The sequence below is a fragment of the Tachyglossus aculeatus genome, chromosome 4 (genome assembly GCF_015852505.1).
Source record: "Tachyglossus aculeatus isolate mTacAcu1 chromosome 4, mTacAcu1.pri, whole genome shotgun sequence".
In the NCBI taxonomy this organism is placed as follows: Eukaryota; Metazoa; Chordata; class Mammalia; order Monotremata; family Tachyglossidae; genus Tachyglossus; species Tachyglossus aculeatus.
This window is the reverse complement of record NC_052069.1, coordinates 86,457,003-86,472,637: the sequence shown is the minus strand read 5'-3', so window position 1 is coordinate 86,472,637 and position 15,635 is coordinate 86,457,003. Positions and strand designations below refer to the sequence as shown.

The 15,635-nt window shown below is 43.1% G+C and overlaps 1 protein-coding gene across 1 annotated transcript in view; it reads left to right on the top strand.

The window, feature by feature from the left end:
- MTDH (metadherin) overlaps positions 1-15,635 on the top strand; it is a 65,467-nt gene that overhangs the window by 9,166 nt on the left and 40,666 nt on the right. Inside the window, exon 2 of the mRNA XM_038745639.1 lies at positions 11,330-11,437. Within this exon, the coding sequence (XP_038601567.1) occupies positions 11,330-11,437 (108 nt within the window). The remainder of the gene's footprint in view (positions 1-11,329; positions 11,438-15,635) is intronic.

Below are 15,635 nucleotides of genomic sequence, written 5' to 3'. Positions count from 1 at the left end.
GTGCAGAGCACTGTACTAAGGGCTTGGGAAGTACAAGTTGGCAACATATAGAGACGGTCCCTACCCAACAGTGGCCACTTGTCAGCTGTGTGACTTCGGGCAAGTCTTTTAACTTCTCTGTGCCTCAGTTACCTCATCTGTAAAATGGGGATTAAGACTGGGAGCCCCATGTGGGACACACCTGATCACCTTGTAACCTCCCCAGTGCTTAGAACAGTGCTTTGCACATAGTAAGCGCTTAATGAATGCCATCATTGATAAGAAAAAGGAAGAGAACACAATGGCCTTGGCTAAATCTCAGTCATTCCATTATGTTGGAGTTCAACAAAAGGTGTGGTGACATTAAAATTACTCTATTTTACTTGTAGATATCTATCCTATTTATTTTATATTGTTAATATGTTTTGTTTTGTTCTCTGTCTCCCCCTTCTAGACTGTGAGCCCACTGTTGGGTAGGGACCGTCTCTATATGTTGCCAACTTGTATTTCCCAAGTGCTTAATACAGTGCTCTGCACACAGTGAGCGCTCAATAAATACGATTGATTGATTGATTAAAATGGTTCACCTTGGATTCAGCTCACTCAATGAGAAATAATACTAATTGTGATATTTGTTAAGCGCTTATTATATGCCAAGCCTTGCTTATAAGCCCTGGGGGAGATACAAGATAATCAGCTCCTACATGGGACTCACAGTCCAAGTTGGAGGGAGAACAGGTGTTGAATCCCCATTTTGCAGATGAAGGAACCGAGGCCCAGGCAAGTTAAGTGACTTGCCCAAAGTGACACAAGCGGACAAAAGGTGGAACCGAGATTCTCTGACAACCAGGCTCGTGATCTTTCCACTAGGCCATGCTGCTTCTGCTCTATCTTTCACATGGCACTTTTATAGAGGTGAAAGATATTTTCAGTTATTTTCTCACAATCTTCAAGCAATCTGGTACATGGTAATAACAATGATTTTTAATAAATAACTTTATTTTACTGATAAAGAAACTGAGGTAGCCAGTTTGTGAACTGCCCAAGGTCATACTATGATTCTGGGCTAAACAAATTTAGATTAAACAGTTCTGAGTTAATATTTTAATTCACTCAACTCTCCTCCCCCTTAAAACAAACTACACTCTGTTTGGAGAAGGTGTACAGATAACCTGCCCATTTTAGCCCTCTGGAAATTGGGGAGAATTTAAAATTCAGTCATATTTTATTGAGCGCTTACTGTGTGCCGGACATTGTACTAAGTGTGTAAATTCCTTGTGGGCGGGGAATGTGCCTGTTATTGTTGAACTGTACTAAATGCCTGGGAGTGTACAATACAATAATAAATGGGCACATTCCCTGCCTACAGGAGTTTACAGTCCAGAAATGTAAAGGGACAGTCAAATCCTGGTCCTCATTTAGAAAAGATTGCAAGCCCTTGTGGGCAGGGAGCATGTCTTTCAGCAGTGTTGTATTATCCCAAAAGATTTGTAAAGTGCTCTGCGCACAGTTAGTTAATACCAATACACTTAGTTAATACCATTGATTGGAAAGGGACAAAGATGGAGCTAGGCCTCAACTCTGTTTCTTTGTTGTTGATATGAGGGAGAAAACTCGTACTTTGTGGGTCCCAGTTTAGTAGGAAGCCAAGGAACCCACATTAGCACCAGTGTGAGCCTAGAGTAGAGAGATGACCACACCAGACCGAAGGGAGGGAGTATCATAAAGAGGGTTTCCTTGTGACAAAGGGATCAGTTCTCATGTAAAGGGAGAAAACCAGGTAAGAGGAAATGCAAATACACTAGACAGTGTGGAAATGAAGAGTAAAGTGAATCATTCTTAACAATGAGAACCGGTATAAATCTAGAATGCCATTTGGTTAAATAAATAGATTTAGATGGGGCCTGAGCTCCATTTCTAACAGTGGGGTTATCCCAAACGATTTGTAAAGTGCTCTGCACACAGTAAGTACTTAGTTAATACCATTGATTGGAAAGGGACAAAGATGGAGCTAGGCCTCAACTCTGTTTCTTTGTTGTTGATATGAGGGAGGAAACTCATACTTTGTGGGTCCCGGTTTAGTAGGAAGCCAAGGAACCCACATTAGCACCAGTGTGAGCCTAGAGTAGAGAGATGACCACACTAGACCGAAGGGAGGGAGTATCATAAAGAGGGTTTCCTTGTGACAAAGGGATCAGTTCTCATGTAAAGGGAGAAAACCACCTAAGAGGAAATGCAAATACGCTAGACAGTGTGGAAATGAAGAGTAAAGTGAATCATTCTTAACAATGAGAACCGGTATAAATCTAGTATGCCATTTGGTTAAATAAATAGATTTAGATGGGGCCTGAGCTCCATTTCTAACAGTGGGGTTATATGATAAAGCCGAGTACCCTCCAGAGACGTGGCTTCTTTTAACTTTAAGGTCTGCTCCGAGGGTCACAAATGACTTGGGACATTCCTTCAGGGCTCCAGCCAGAAATAAAAATAGTGTTGTTTGGAGGGAGATGAAACTATAAACACTTTCAAGACAAAGGAAGTGTTTTATAGGATTATAAAATTCCTAAAGTGCCTAGTCCAGTGCTCTGGTAATGGGTGTTCAGTAAATAAATATTGCTGATGAAAAGGAGACTTTTTTAAGTTTTATATCCCAAAAGCCAAAACTAGCTCAGAATGAAATATGTACCTTTAGAAAGGTTTTGTAGTTACAATAATAGTACCTCCTTTCTCCCTCCCTTTAAGATGTCATCACTTTTTTCATGATTTCCCACCCACTTTTGTACATTCCCCCAGGTGAGTGAGTAAAAATGGAATTACAGAGTTGTGGTTGGGTAAGAGGAGGAGGAGATAGTCCTTGTTCATTTTAGCGTGGGGTGGACATAGAGGTAAAGGAACAAATAAAAAACAGGAGACTGACGTACAGAAGGTAAAACAGGTGACGCTTATGCATTTGAGCAGCACCTTTATTGTGAAATCCATTTCACTCAGTATCCTTTAACTGCTCAATCACCATGCTTGTTTCCATTGAAAATTGGATTTGATTCTTAAATATCAAGGTTCAGTCAGGTGAGGACCCTGTCAAAAGAAACAGTATTTCCGACTTCCCGGTCATTTCTCTGCTATAATGATTAGGTTAGACTCCTCGTGCTGTGGAACCACTCCTCAGGTTACCAGTTCTCATACCATTTTTCCCATTTGCGCTTCAGTTTCCTTACTTGAAGTTCTGTTGGTTGTTTTTAAAATGAAGCTCAGTCCCTTCCACAACAGATTTTTCACAACACATTTTGGATAGAACGAAACAGAATTAGGGAAATTCCGACAACTCATGTCTATCTGGAGTGAATGCATTGTTTTGGAAGAAATAGTTGTTGAAATGCACGTGGTGTACGTTAGGTTGTGAGTACTAACACGGAAGCGTTCCTGAATTCAGAATACACTCTGTTTATGAGATAACTGACTGTAACCGGTATGTTGTCCCCTGTGATGGGATTTTCACATTTTTAATTTTTAAAAACAGTTGGCCTTTAGATTCAGCTGACTTCGTGGCATGCAACTTCTATAATTTATCTTACCTAACTCCAGGCATTCCTTGAAAATATTCATGGCAATATTCACATTTCAGTGGCTGCTTGGTTTATATTTGATAGTTAAAAATTAACAGAAATGCTCATTTTTGTTATTCTTGGCAGAAATATCCAAGTGGGTATCATACCACCATTCGTTTTATATTAAGCAGAGAGGGGAAAGCCATAAATGCTCAGAGAAATGCTCATAAATGCTCAGAAAATCCCAGCTCTGCCAACGGTCAGCTGTGTGACTTTGGGCAAGTCACTTCACTTCTCTGTGCCTCACTTACCTCATCTGTAAAATGGGGATTAAAACTGTGAGCCCCCCCGGGACAACCCGATCACCTTGTAACCTTCCCAGTGCTTAGAACAGTGCTTTGCACATAGTAAGCGCTTAACAAATACCAAAAAAAAAACAAAAAACAAAAAAAAAACCCTAATTTGAATTTTACTAGATCTAATCTTAACTCCTTTCGTAAGTTTTTTTTAAGGAGAAGGATGATCCAAGACCTTGGTACCATAAGAATTTAAAAAATCACTAACTTTAATCGCATCTGGAAATAGGTAAAAGATGGACTCCAGAGCTTTCAGCTTCTCAAATGAATTTATTTGAATTATTCATTTATTCATTATTATTAGTAGTAGTGTGAATAGACTGGAATTCTGTCTCGTATGAATATTTTGAGTGAGTTTCATTTACTTGGACTTTCCCGAATGTTGCATGCAGGTAGAGTAGTCCCTCCATGTTCAGGGGGGATTTGTTAGCGAAACCCCGACGGCAGCTGCATTTGAGGCCCGGGAAAGTTGATCCTACAGTTCAGATTATTTGACTGGTGGGGGTGTGAGGGAGGGATGGAAGAGGTGATGGTGACTCGAGGGAGGCTGGTGTCCACTGCTGCTGTAGCTATATTAGTTCAGCCAACCAGGAGTAGACAAAGCCACAACCCAAAAATCCCGAGCATGCCAAGGGACTACTCCTGTATATGACAACCAAGTTCAGTAGTCTCTGTGTACATTTGAATATCATTTGCCTGTGACCCACCTATAATTAGTGACCCGGATTTATCTCCCGCCACTGTTATACAGTGCTCAGTAAATGGCCATGTGATACTTCTAAAATTCTACTGCTGCTACCTGAGGGATTATCGTAGTTTGCTGTATTCCTTCCTATCCATCCACCACCACGGACCCATATCTACGTGAGAAGTAAACGGCAAAGCGGGACGGGTGTACAGAGGGGATGCGAAGGCCCACTTTTGTCCTCCAATGAGGAGATATTAAAATAGCGTAAACTTTCCCAGATTGTTTGCATTCATAGCAAACAACACTTTGGGGGAGTGGGAAGGGGACAACATTGTGTCTGCCTGAAGGTTTGGGCCTGAGGCATCCTAGAAGGATGAGCTTGTGCTGGCCACCTTCACTGACCCAGGCTGTATTTCATTTCATTCCCAATTTCAGGGGATAGTTACTGCATTGATGCTGATCAGAGCTTTCAGTTGGGGTGTGCTTTTTCTGATTAGGTAATAGGCAGGATGGGCAGGGAACAGCATCTGCAAGCTTATCTCTCTGGCTCAGCTTCCACAGCAAGAGACCTTATTACAGCAATGAACATATGCATATTCAACATTTCTGGGTCTCCCTACCCTGTTTCGAATGTAGTAAGTTCCTGGTGAGCAGGGGGTGTGTCCCGTTTTCCTGTTGGGTCTCTCGAACGCTCAGAACCACTGCCTTCAGCGGGCATTCAGTAAATATCATTTCCACCACCACTACTACTGTTACTTCTTGGGACCCCTAGGTTTGGTTCTTTGTTACCCAATTTGGGGGCAGAATTTGTCCATGGCCCTGGTATAAGACCAGTATAATGATGCTTATTCTATAGCCACAGAATTGTGCTGATTGCTACTTAAAATAAACTGCAAAGTTAAAGTCTGTGTTTATTGTGTCCTGGCACTTTCAGCTTAGTGTAATTCTAGGTCAGGATTTGGAGCTAGTATTTTTTTTATTTTACCTCCAACACTGATACTTGGAAAAAAATGGATAGCTTATCCAAAAGTAACCATGAAAATATTCTGAGTCTTGTTCTGGTGAACCTCATCTTAGGTTTTGAGCCCCATGAGGAACAGGGACTGTATTGAGCACTTACTGTGTGCCAAGCACTGTCCTGAGTGCTGGGGTGGATACAAGGTAATCAGGTTGGACGTTGTCTGAGGCACTATATGGCTCACCGTCTGTCTGATAATCAGATCTGATTGTCTGATCTGATTATAGTTTATTTACTACAGAGCTTGAAGTACTGATTTTGGTAGGGGTGCAGAAGGAATCTTCCCATTTGGGGCTCTCTTCTTTGGTTTATGCCTTGAATCTTTGTCCAAGCAGAATAATCCCAGGTGAAAGAGTAGGGGGTCCCTTTCCACTGCTCGACACTCTGGCCCCAGACTGGAAACTCGTTGAGAGCAGGGAATGTGTTTATCAACTTCGTTATAGCGTACTCTCCCAAGCACTTAGCACAATGCTCTGGACACAATAAACACTGTCAGTGCCATTGATTGACTGATTAATGGACCTTGTCTGATCTATTCCCACCTTCACTCCAATTTCAAGACAGGATCAGAGACGATGAACCAAAGTCCGTCTCCTAATGTTGAAGCTCTGCTCAGCTTGACATAGCTGGGTGAGACCCTTGAGGAGGGTGACTGACAGCAGGATATCCAAACTGTATAGGGAGAGCCGAAAAGTGGAAATGCAAAGTCAGGAGGACAGTAGAAACATTTTAAGAACCAAGAAAAACAAAGCCTCAGAAAATGCTGTACCCTTGCCGAAAAACAGGGCATCAGATGACATATGGCTGTCAAAAAAGAAACGGGGTTTTTTGTTGTTGCTTTTTTCCGAGCAACACCTGGCATAGTGGATAGAGTATGGGCATGGGAGTCAGGAGGTCACGGGTTCTAATCCAGGCTCGGCCACTTGTCTGCTGTGGGACCTTGGGCAAGTCACTTCACTTCTGTAGGCCTCGGTTACCTCATCTGGAAAATGGGGATTGAGACTCTGACCCCTATGTGGGACAGGGACTGTTCCAACCCGATTTGCTTATATCCACCCCAGCGCTTAGCACAGTGCCTGGCACATAGGGCTTAATAAATACTATAAATATTATTTTTATTATAAGAGTATGCACCATATACACCAGACCACCACTCTCTTCAAAGCATTACTAATACTAAGGTCACATCTCCTCCAAGAAGCCCTCTTTTCCCTGGCTCGCTCTCCCTTCTGCACAGTCTATGCATTTCAATCCGCAACCTTAGGACACTTGATATTCGTCCCCCCACCCCACAGCACTTACGTGCATTTTAAATTATATATTCTAAATTATTCATATTAATGTCTCTCTCCCCCCAGACCGTAATCTTGTTGTGGGCGGGGAACGTGCCTGAGAATTGTTGTACTCCCCGAAGCACTTAGTACAGTCCTCTGCACATAGTAAGCGCTCAGTACATACAATTGATTGATTGAAGATGGCAAAAGAGGAAACAGTGCAGAGCGCTGCAAGCATCACATGTGACAGCTCAACATGGGATAGGCTTTTTGGGCCTGCGTGGTCACTGGGACTGTGGGCTTATCAGTCCCTCGCAACCTTACATGAGTCAATTTTTACCCAACAGCTGAGTCATCTTTGAATAAGAAAGAAATATAGCTAGTAAAGATGGTTTGATAGGCTCTTTTGGGGCATGCCGCCTGGTTTTATGGGTAAGGTGCTAGTAAAATCATTGAGATTTAAAATTATTAAAAGGAACCTGAATCTGTTGTACTCTACTAAGACTTGGATCAGTGTTCCATACACTGAAGATACCATAAATATCATTGATTTAGTCATTAATTCGGTTCAAAGCTGAATTCACGTCTCAGACATGGAAATTGTTGGGGAATGATTCGCTTTGCTGTTAGAGTTCCCTGTAGACTACGCTAACTGTTCGCAGGGAACGGGTCTACCAGTTCTGTTGTGTACTTTCCCAAGCACTTAGTACAGTGCTCTGCACACAGTAACTGCTCAATAAATGCCATTGATGAATTGGTTGGTTGGAGTTTCTCAAATGTGATCATACTGGCAATATGCGGACACCCAAGTAGATTAGGGATAGTGGGTGAATTTTAAAATAATGTGAATAGTTAGCTGGACTGTGATAGAACTCTCAAGAAAACCCAGGTGGTATTTTTCCTATCATTGTCCTCAAAGACAGTAGCCTCCGGGCCCTGCAACCCCGCTTTACTAAATGCTAACCTTAAAATCCTGTTTTCATTCACAAGTTAAATTGAAGGGAAAACAGGGAAGATCCCTGAAGAGAACCCTACCGTAACAGAAGAAAGATTTCAAGGGATCATTTTTGGTTTTGAATCTCATTTTCATTCTGAAGTTTTTTCATTTCTTTGATGTTTTCCTGAGTGTACCGTTTTACCCTAAAGTGATTTTTGAGTTTCATGGACCTGGCTTTCAGGACAATTGAAATGATTCGGACAGGAGAGTTTCACTATTTATTTGCAAGTTGGCTAAGATTTAACAATGATACTTGGTTGTAAGGTCTTCAGCTAGGTTATAAAGTCCTTGAGTAGGGGAGGGATCGTGTCTACCTACTCCGTTGAATTGTACTAGCCCAGACTGCTACTGTGCTGATCCAGGCACTTACAGCCTGTCTTGACTACTGCTTCAGCCTCCTCGCTGACCTCCCTGTGTCTCCTCACTCCAGTCCGTACTTCACTCTGCTCCATGGATCATTTTTCTAAAAAAAAAAGTTCATTCCATGTCTTCCCCACTCCTCAAGAGTCTCTCTAGTGGTTGCCCACCCATCTACCTCTGCATCAAACAGAAACTCCGTATCATTGCTTTAAAGCACTCGATGAGCTCTTCCCCTCCTACCTTACATTACATCTCCTATCTCAGCCCACTTCACCCCTCTAGTGCCAACTTATTCTACCTCAGTCTTGTCTATCTCTCTATCAACCCCTTGTCCACAGCCTCCCTGTGATCTGGACCTTCCTCTCCCTCTCTGCCACCACTCTCCCCACCTTCAAAGCCTTAGTAAAAAACCACATCTCCTCTAAGAGGCTTTCCCTGATAGTCATGTCTGTCTCCCCCTCTAGACTGTAAGCGCGTTGTGGGCAGTGAACATGTTTACCAGCTCTGACGTATTATTCTCTCCCAAGCAATTAGTACAGTGCTCTGCACACACCATTGATTGATTAGTAGATACTGCAGAGATTTAACTTCAGGGGCCATACATCCCAGACTTACCAGTGAACTTTAGAGGCAGGTTTAGATGAGATGGCTAGCTAGCTAGCAAGCTAGCTCTCTTCCTCCCTTCAAGGCCCTACTGAGAGCTCACCTCCTTCAGGAGGCCTTCCCAGACTGAGCCCTCTCCTTCCTCTCCCCCTCCTCCCGCTCTCCATCCGCCCCGCCTTACTGCCTTCCCTTCCCCACAGCACCTGTATATATGTATATATGTTTGTACGTATTTATTACTCTATTTATTTATTTATTTTACTTGTACATATCTATTCTGTTTATTTTATTTTGTTCTCTGTCTCCCCCTTCTAAACTGTGAGCCCACTGTTGGGTAGGGACCGTCTCTATATGTTGCCAACTTGTACTTTCCAAGCGCTTAGTACAGTGCTCTGCACACAGTAAGCGCTCAATAAATACGATTGATTGGGGGCAGAGTGAGTATGCTAGTGCTAGAGGAGCGGAATGTGCAGGCCGGGGATATAGTAGGAGATCAGTGAAGTGAGATAGGATGGGGTAGGATTGAGTTGTTTAAAGCCAATGATAAGGAGTTTTTGTTTGCAGAGGTGGATGGGCAGCCATTGGAAGTTCTTGAGTGGAGAGAGAATCTGAACATTTTTTGTTGATAAACGATGACAATGGTCTCTGTTATGTGCTTACTAAGCACTGGGGTGGTTACAAGCAAATTGGATGGGACACAGTCCTGGTCCCATGTGGGCTCACAGTCGCAATCCCCATTTTACAGAGGGAGGTCACTGAGGCCCAGAGAAGCAGAGTGACTTGCCCAACTTCACACAACAGACAAGTGGTGGAGGCGGAATTAGAACCCATGACCTTCTGACTCCCGGGCCTGTGCTCTATCCACCATGGTGCAGTAGAGTGAAGCGTGGCTGTAGCGGGGAGAGACGGGAGGTCGGAAGGTCATTGAGGAGGCAGTTGTTGTAGTCAAGGTAGGATAGGATAAGTGGATCAGCATGGTAGCAGTTTGGATGGAGAGGAAAGGGTGGATTTGGGGCCGTTTTTGAAGGAAGAACTGACAGGAATTGGTGATAGATGGAATATGTGGGTAGAATTAGAATGAGGGAGATGAGTTGAGTTCTAGGCTAAGGTTACGAACTTGTGAGGTAGGGAGGATGGTGGTGCTGTCTATAGCGATGGGAAAGACAGCACGGAGGACAGGGTGTGGGTGGGAAGATGAGTTCATTTTATCCAATCTATACTGCATGTGCTTAGTTACATGCTACTGCATGAATCATCACTCGGCCCACTTCTCAACACCTTCCACTGGCTCCCTGTCTCTTCACATGGATCAAAAGCTCCTCTCCATCTGCTTCCCCAGAACCATCTGGCTCCATCTTAACTTATCCGACCTCTTCAACCTGCTATTCCCCAACTCGTTGCCTTTGTTGCTCCCAGCTCAACCTTCTAACTGAACCTCACTCTTAAATCTCCCATCTCCAACTCTCCCATCTCCATCTCATGCTGTTCCCCCAGCTAGGATCTCCCTCCCCACAGCAGGCAACAGCTGTCTACACAACTGAATCCTTTCTAAATCCCACCTCCTCCAACAAGACCTTCTCTGATCTCCCAACACCCTGAGCCAACTTTAGCATTTATTAACTTGTCTGTACCTATCCTTGGCATGTATGTGTGTGTACATATATATTTATTTTGACCACTTGGCTTGTAGACATTTTTAAACTTGCCTCCCCCTCCCCATCAGAGTGTAAGCTCCTCATTGGCAGCGAATGTGTCAGTTTATTTTGAACTTCCCATGTGACTTGTACAGTACATTACACCGCGGGCATAGTAGATAGGCTATGGACTTGAGAGTCAAAAGGTTGTAGGTTCTAATCCTCACTCTGCCACTTGTATGCTGTGTTACCTCGGGCAAGTCACTTTGCTTCTCTGGACTTCAGTTGCCTCATCTATAAAATGAGGATTGAGACCATGAGTCACAGGTGGGACAGGGACTGTGTCCAACCTGATTCACTTGTATTCACCCCAGTGCTTAGTACAGTTCCTGGCACATAGTAAGTGCTTAGCAAATACCACCATTATTCTTCTTATTATTGTTACTTGAAGTGATGCATTTGAAAAGTACTCCAAATAGTAGTTTACTTGCAAGAATTTTAAGTAATTTGTGCTTAGTCGCTAGTGAAGTTTCCTGATTGTTTTAATGACAAAATATTGCTCCCTGGCTGAAGTTAATAATTTCCCTTTAGGAATTTTTTTGTTGAAAAACAATACACACGTTATTAGGATACAGTGCATTAAATAAAACTAAAAATATTTTTTGTATTTAATGAAACCTTACAAAATTATTCCATAGTATTTGTTTGGGTTTTTTGAAATGCCACCCTCAATTTAAGCACTTTTACAGCCTTTCTTCCTTCCCTTCGCCCCCATCTCCCCACCCTGCAGAAACTATTTGAATAGATGTTTGATTCTCGAGTGTGTCTTATCCGTGCAGTTTTTTAAACTTGCTACTTTTTTATTTCATTTGCAGCCAAATGGCCGGCCTGTTCTGGAAGTGGATGATGAGGTAGAAGTGGTTCAGACTACTGGAAAAGAAACACTGAAGCAACCACTCGATGCCGAAAAGAAAAATGAAAAGGTGAGTTGGGATGATTTGAAATGGAATTCAAGATCCTAGATCAGCTGTGAAAGTGATGCAAGTCAAACTTCTAAGACTTAAGCGGTTAAGTCCCCATGTTTGCTGTTAGTAGCTACTGTAGACTAGATAGGAAGACGACTTGATTTTTGACCACCCCTAGGTAGCAACTGGGTGGATTGATTGATTATGGTAGTGCCCACAGCAGCAGCAGCTCCTACCTGTAGAAGTCAGGAGATCCAGATCCTGGTCACTGCTATGTGCCCCAGTTTCCTCATCAGTGAAATGGGGTTAAATGCTGGTTCTTCCTCCGCACACTGTGACCCCCATGTAGGAAAGGGACAGCTAATGTATCGGATTACCCTGTATAAGCGCCACTTGCCTGATACGTGGCCTTGGCAATTCAAGCTTAGAGGCCTTCTCCAATTGAGCCCTCTTTTTTCTGGCTCCCTCTTCCTTCTTCATTATCTATGCATTTGGATCTGTGAACTTTGGGGTTTTGCAGTTTGCCCCACTCTCAACGCCATACCATTTGTGTGCATCTCTATGAATTACATAATAAATTATTTATTATCATGTCTGCCCCCCCCCCCCCCCCCTTGAAACTGTAAGCTCAAGTGAGCACTTAGAACAGTGCCTGGCACATGATAAACACTTAACAAATATCATTAAATAAAAAGTTTCTACCTATTGTGTGACCTTGGGCAAGTCACTTCGCTTCTCTGGGCCTCAGTTACCTCATCCTTAAAATGGGGTTTGAGACTGGGAGCCCCACATGGGACACGGGCTGTCCAACACAATTTGTTTGTATCCACCCAGTGCTTAGTTCAGTGCGTGGCACACAGTAAGTGCTTAACAAATGCCATTATTATTATTATTACTCAAGTATTTAGTACAGTGCTCTGCACATGGTAAATGCTCAGCAAATACTATTGATGATGATTAGATTTGGTGCCTTATTTTCCTTATCAGTGAAATTGGTTTAAAGTATCCATTTTCCCTCCCTCTTAGAGTACCATGTGGGACAGGGACTGTATCCAGTCTTATCTTGTCTTGACAAGATAATTGTCTTATCTTGACAATTGTAAATGCTTATAAATACCTTTATTATTAAGAACTCTAGGGAGACCAGCAGTAGCTGGAGCAGGTGAAAAAAATTTTTCCTGCTGCTGCAACACGTCAGCTATTCAACATTCCTCACTTTTCCGAGAACCTTTCAAGAATTGGCCCTGGAAACATCAGCTCGGGCTGCCAGTGATAACCTCAGGAGCAATTTCTCTTTTCACCTGCTCTGGATGCTGTCTTGCTCCTTTGGCTATGACTGTGTCTGTCCTCTAAGGTTGCGAGGGTTGGGAAGTTGCTTCATAAAACCAAGGCAATCCAGTTCCTTTTAGAAATGGAGCAGGGTGGTTAAAAATTCCTGCCTAAAGATATGCTATAGGGATTTAATGTATTTTCAGAGGTAGCAGGCCTGAAGATAACTTTACCGTTGCTTACCATCTTGGGGGCCTAAACTGTCTAGCAGCTGTGCAAACAGATAAGTGGTCATAGGAATCTATTTGGGCCTAAACGAATAAAGAGGACAGTGCTTTTCCTCCAGCAGTCTTTGTAGCCACTGTCAGGCAGGTCATTGGGCTGGAGGAATCATTGGCCTTGCTCAGCATGTGGATTTTTATACTTTAATGAGCAGCTTTAGTCCTAAAATGGCAGACCCCAAAACAGAGTACTGCCCTAGGCCGATTGTCAACTCACCTCTAGTTCTGTGGTGGTTTCCCAGTTCAACTGGGCCAGAGCCAAGAAAACGGCGATAAGAGGTGGACAAAAACTAAGCTCAGTCCGATTCTCAAAAGCTGTCCGTCGTATTTGAAGACTATACTATTGACGGTAGTACACAGTAGTAGTAGTAGTAGTACTAGTACTGTATCCATATATGCGATTATTCTTGAGAGGCAATCTTTCATACACGTCATCCTTGGGAAATACAGTACGGTTACTTTACTGGCCCACTGCCATCCAGGCAGGCACTGCAGCCATAAGTAGGGTTACTTAGACCTCAGAAGTGCTATTAAATAGCACCAGCTATCTGTCCTTCAACGGGGGGACCAGATAGGGGCTGTTGACTTTTTTTTCATCAGATTTTAGTCTGGAATTGGGAAAGGAAGAAAGATGTTGTTCACAGGCTAGGCACTTGATTTGTTTTTGTCTTTGTGGTGATGGTTTGCACTGAACTATCCACGTTTTCTCACTATCAGTCAATCAATGGTTTTTATTGAGCGCTTACTGGGTGTAGAGTAACAACCAACAGAGTTGATAGATACAATCCCTGCCCACTAAGAGATGTCCCACTACGTCTCCCATGGCCAGCATAACACATTACACGACAGCCATCAAGGGTAAATGGTGTAGACCTTGGACAAAAAAAGACAAAGACATATCATTTATTTATTAAAGGGAGGAGGACTGTGATTTAATAAATGGATATTTCCCTTCATCTGGTGATGTTATGCATTTTGATCTGAGACAAATAGTAATTTAAATGCATGTCTTTCCTAAGCATATATATGTTCGTATATATAAACATACACATATATATATATATGTATATATATATATATATATATATATATGTTTCCTAAGCATATATACCCTTTATCTGTGTAGTTGGTGCTTTTACTGGGGATGCCTCTGTGCTTCTGAAAATGGCCAGTCACTTGATTTTTAGCCTGTAAGATTATTGTGGGCAGGGAATGTGTCTGTTATATTGTATTTTCCAAAACCTTTAGTACAGTGCTCAGCACACAGTAAGCACTCCATAAATTTGATTCACTGACTGACTCTGATTACGTGTCTTGCTGGGATTCTTAAGATAATATTAATAGTATTTGTTAAGCACTTACTATGTGCCAGACACTGTACTAAGCACTGGGGTGGATACAGGTAAATCTGGTTGGATACAGTCCCTGTCCCATTTGGGGCTCACAGTCTCAATCCCCATTTTGCAGGTGAGGTAACAGGCCCAGAGAAGTGAAGCGACTTGCCCAGGATCACACAGCAGACAAATGGTGGAGCCAGGATTAGAACCCATGACCTTCTGACTTCTTCTAGACTCCCCAGCACATTGGCTATCCACTACACCTCACTGCTTCCTTAGTTGCCTCTGCCCCAGGAGCCTTTCTTGGCATGTTGCCCCCTATCTTGGGCCAGTCATCTTAGTAAGACATTTTTGCTGAATTTAGACCATCTATTGCTAATGTTGTCTGTCGGTTGTTCGTCTCCATAGCTATTGAAGTAGATTAGGGGTTGGGGAGGGGATGATAAGATAAGCTGTTGCTGTTTGGATAGAGAAAGGGCCTGGGCATCAGAAGGATCTGGGTTCTAATCCTTGCTCTGCCACTTTGTGACCTTGGGCAAGTCACAACCTCTCTATACCTCAGTTCCCTCATCTTTAAAATGGGAATTAAGACTGTGAGCCCCATGTGGGACAGGGACTCTGCCCAGCCCGATGTGCCTGTATTCATTCACTCATATTTAGAGTGCTTACTGTGTGCAGTGCTTACTGTGCAGGGCACTGTACTTAGTGCTTGGGAGAGAGTACAGTATAACAATAAACAGAAAGATTCCCTGCCCGCACCTCTCCAGTGCTTAGTAATAATAATAATAATGATGATGGCATTTATTAAACGCTTACTATGTGCAAAATACTGTTCTAAGCACTGAGGGGGTACAAGGTAATCAGGTTGTCCCATGGGGGGCTCACAGGGTTCATCCCCATTTTGCAGATGAGGGAACTGAGGCCTGGAGAAGTGAAGTGACTTGCCCAAAGTCACCCAGCTGACAAGTGGCGGAGCGGGGATTAGAACCCATGACCTCTGACTCCAAAGCCCATGCTCTTTCCACTGAGCCACGCTGCTTCTCTACAGTCCAGTACTCCAGTACAGTCACTGGAGCACAGAAAGCGCTGAACAAATATGACAGTTCTTATTTTTATGATTGTCATGTGGCAGGCACTTATGAAGCAGCATGGTATAGAGGATAGAGCACAGGCCTGGTAGTGAGAAGGTCATGAACTCTAGTGCCAGCTCCGCTACTTGTGTGCTGTGTAGCCTTGGGCAAGTCACTTAACTTCTGTGCCTCCGGTCCGTCATCTGTAAAATAGGGATTAAAACTGTGAGCCCCATGTTGGACAGGGACTGTGTTCAAC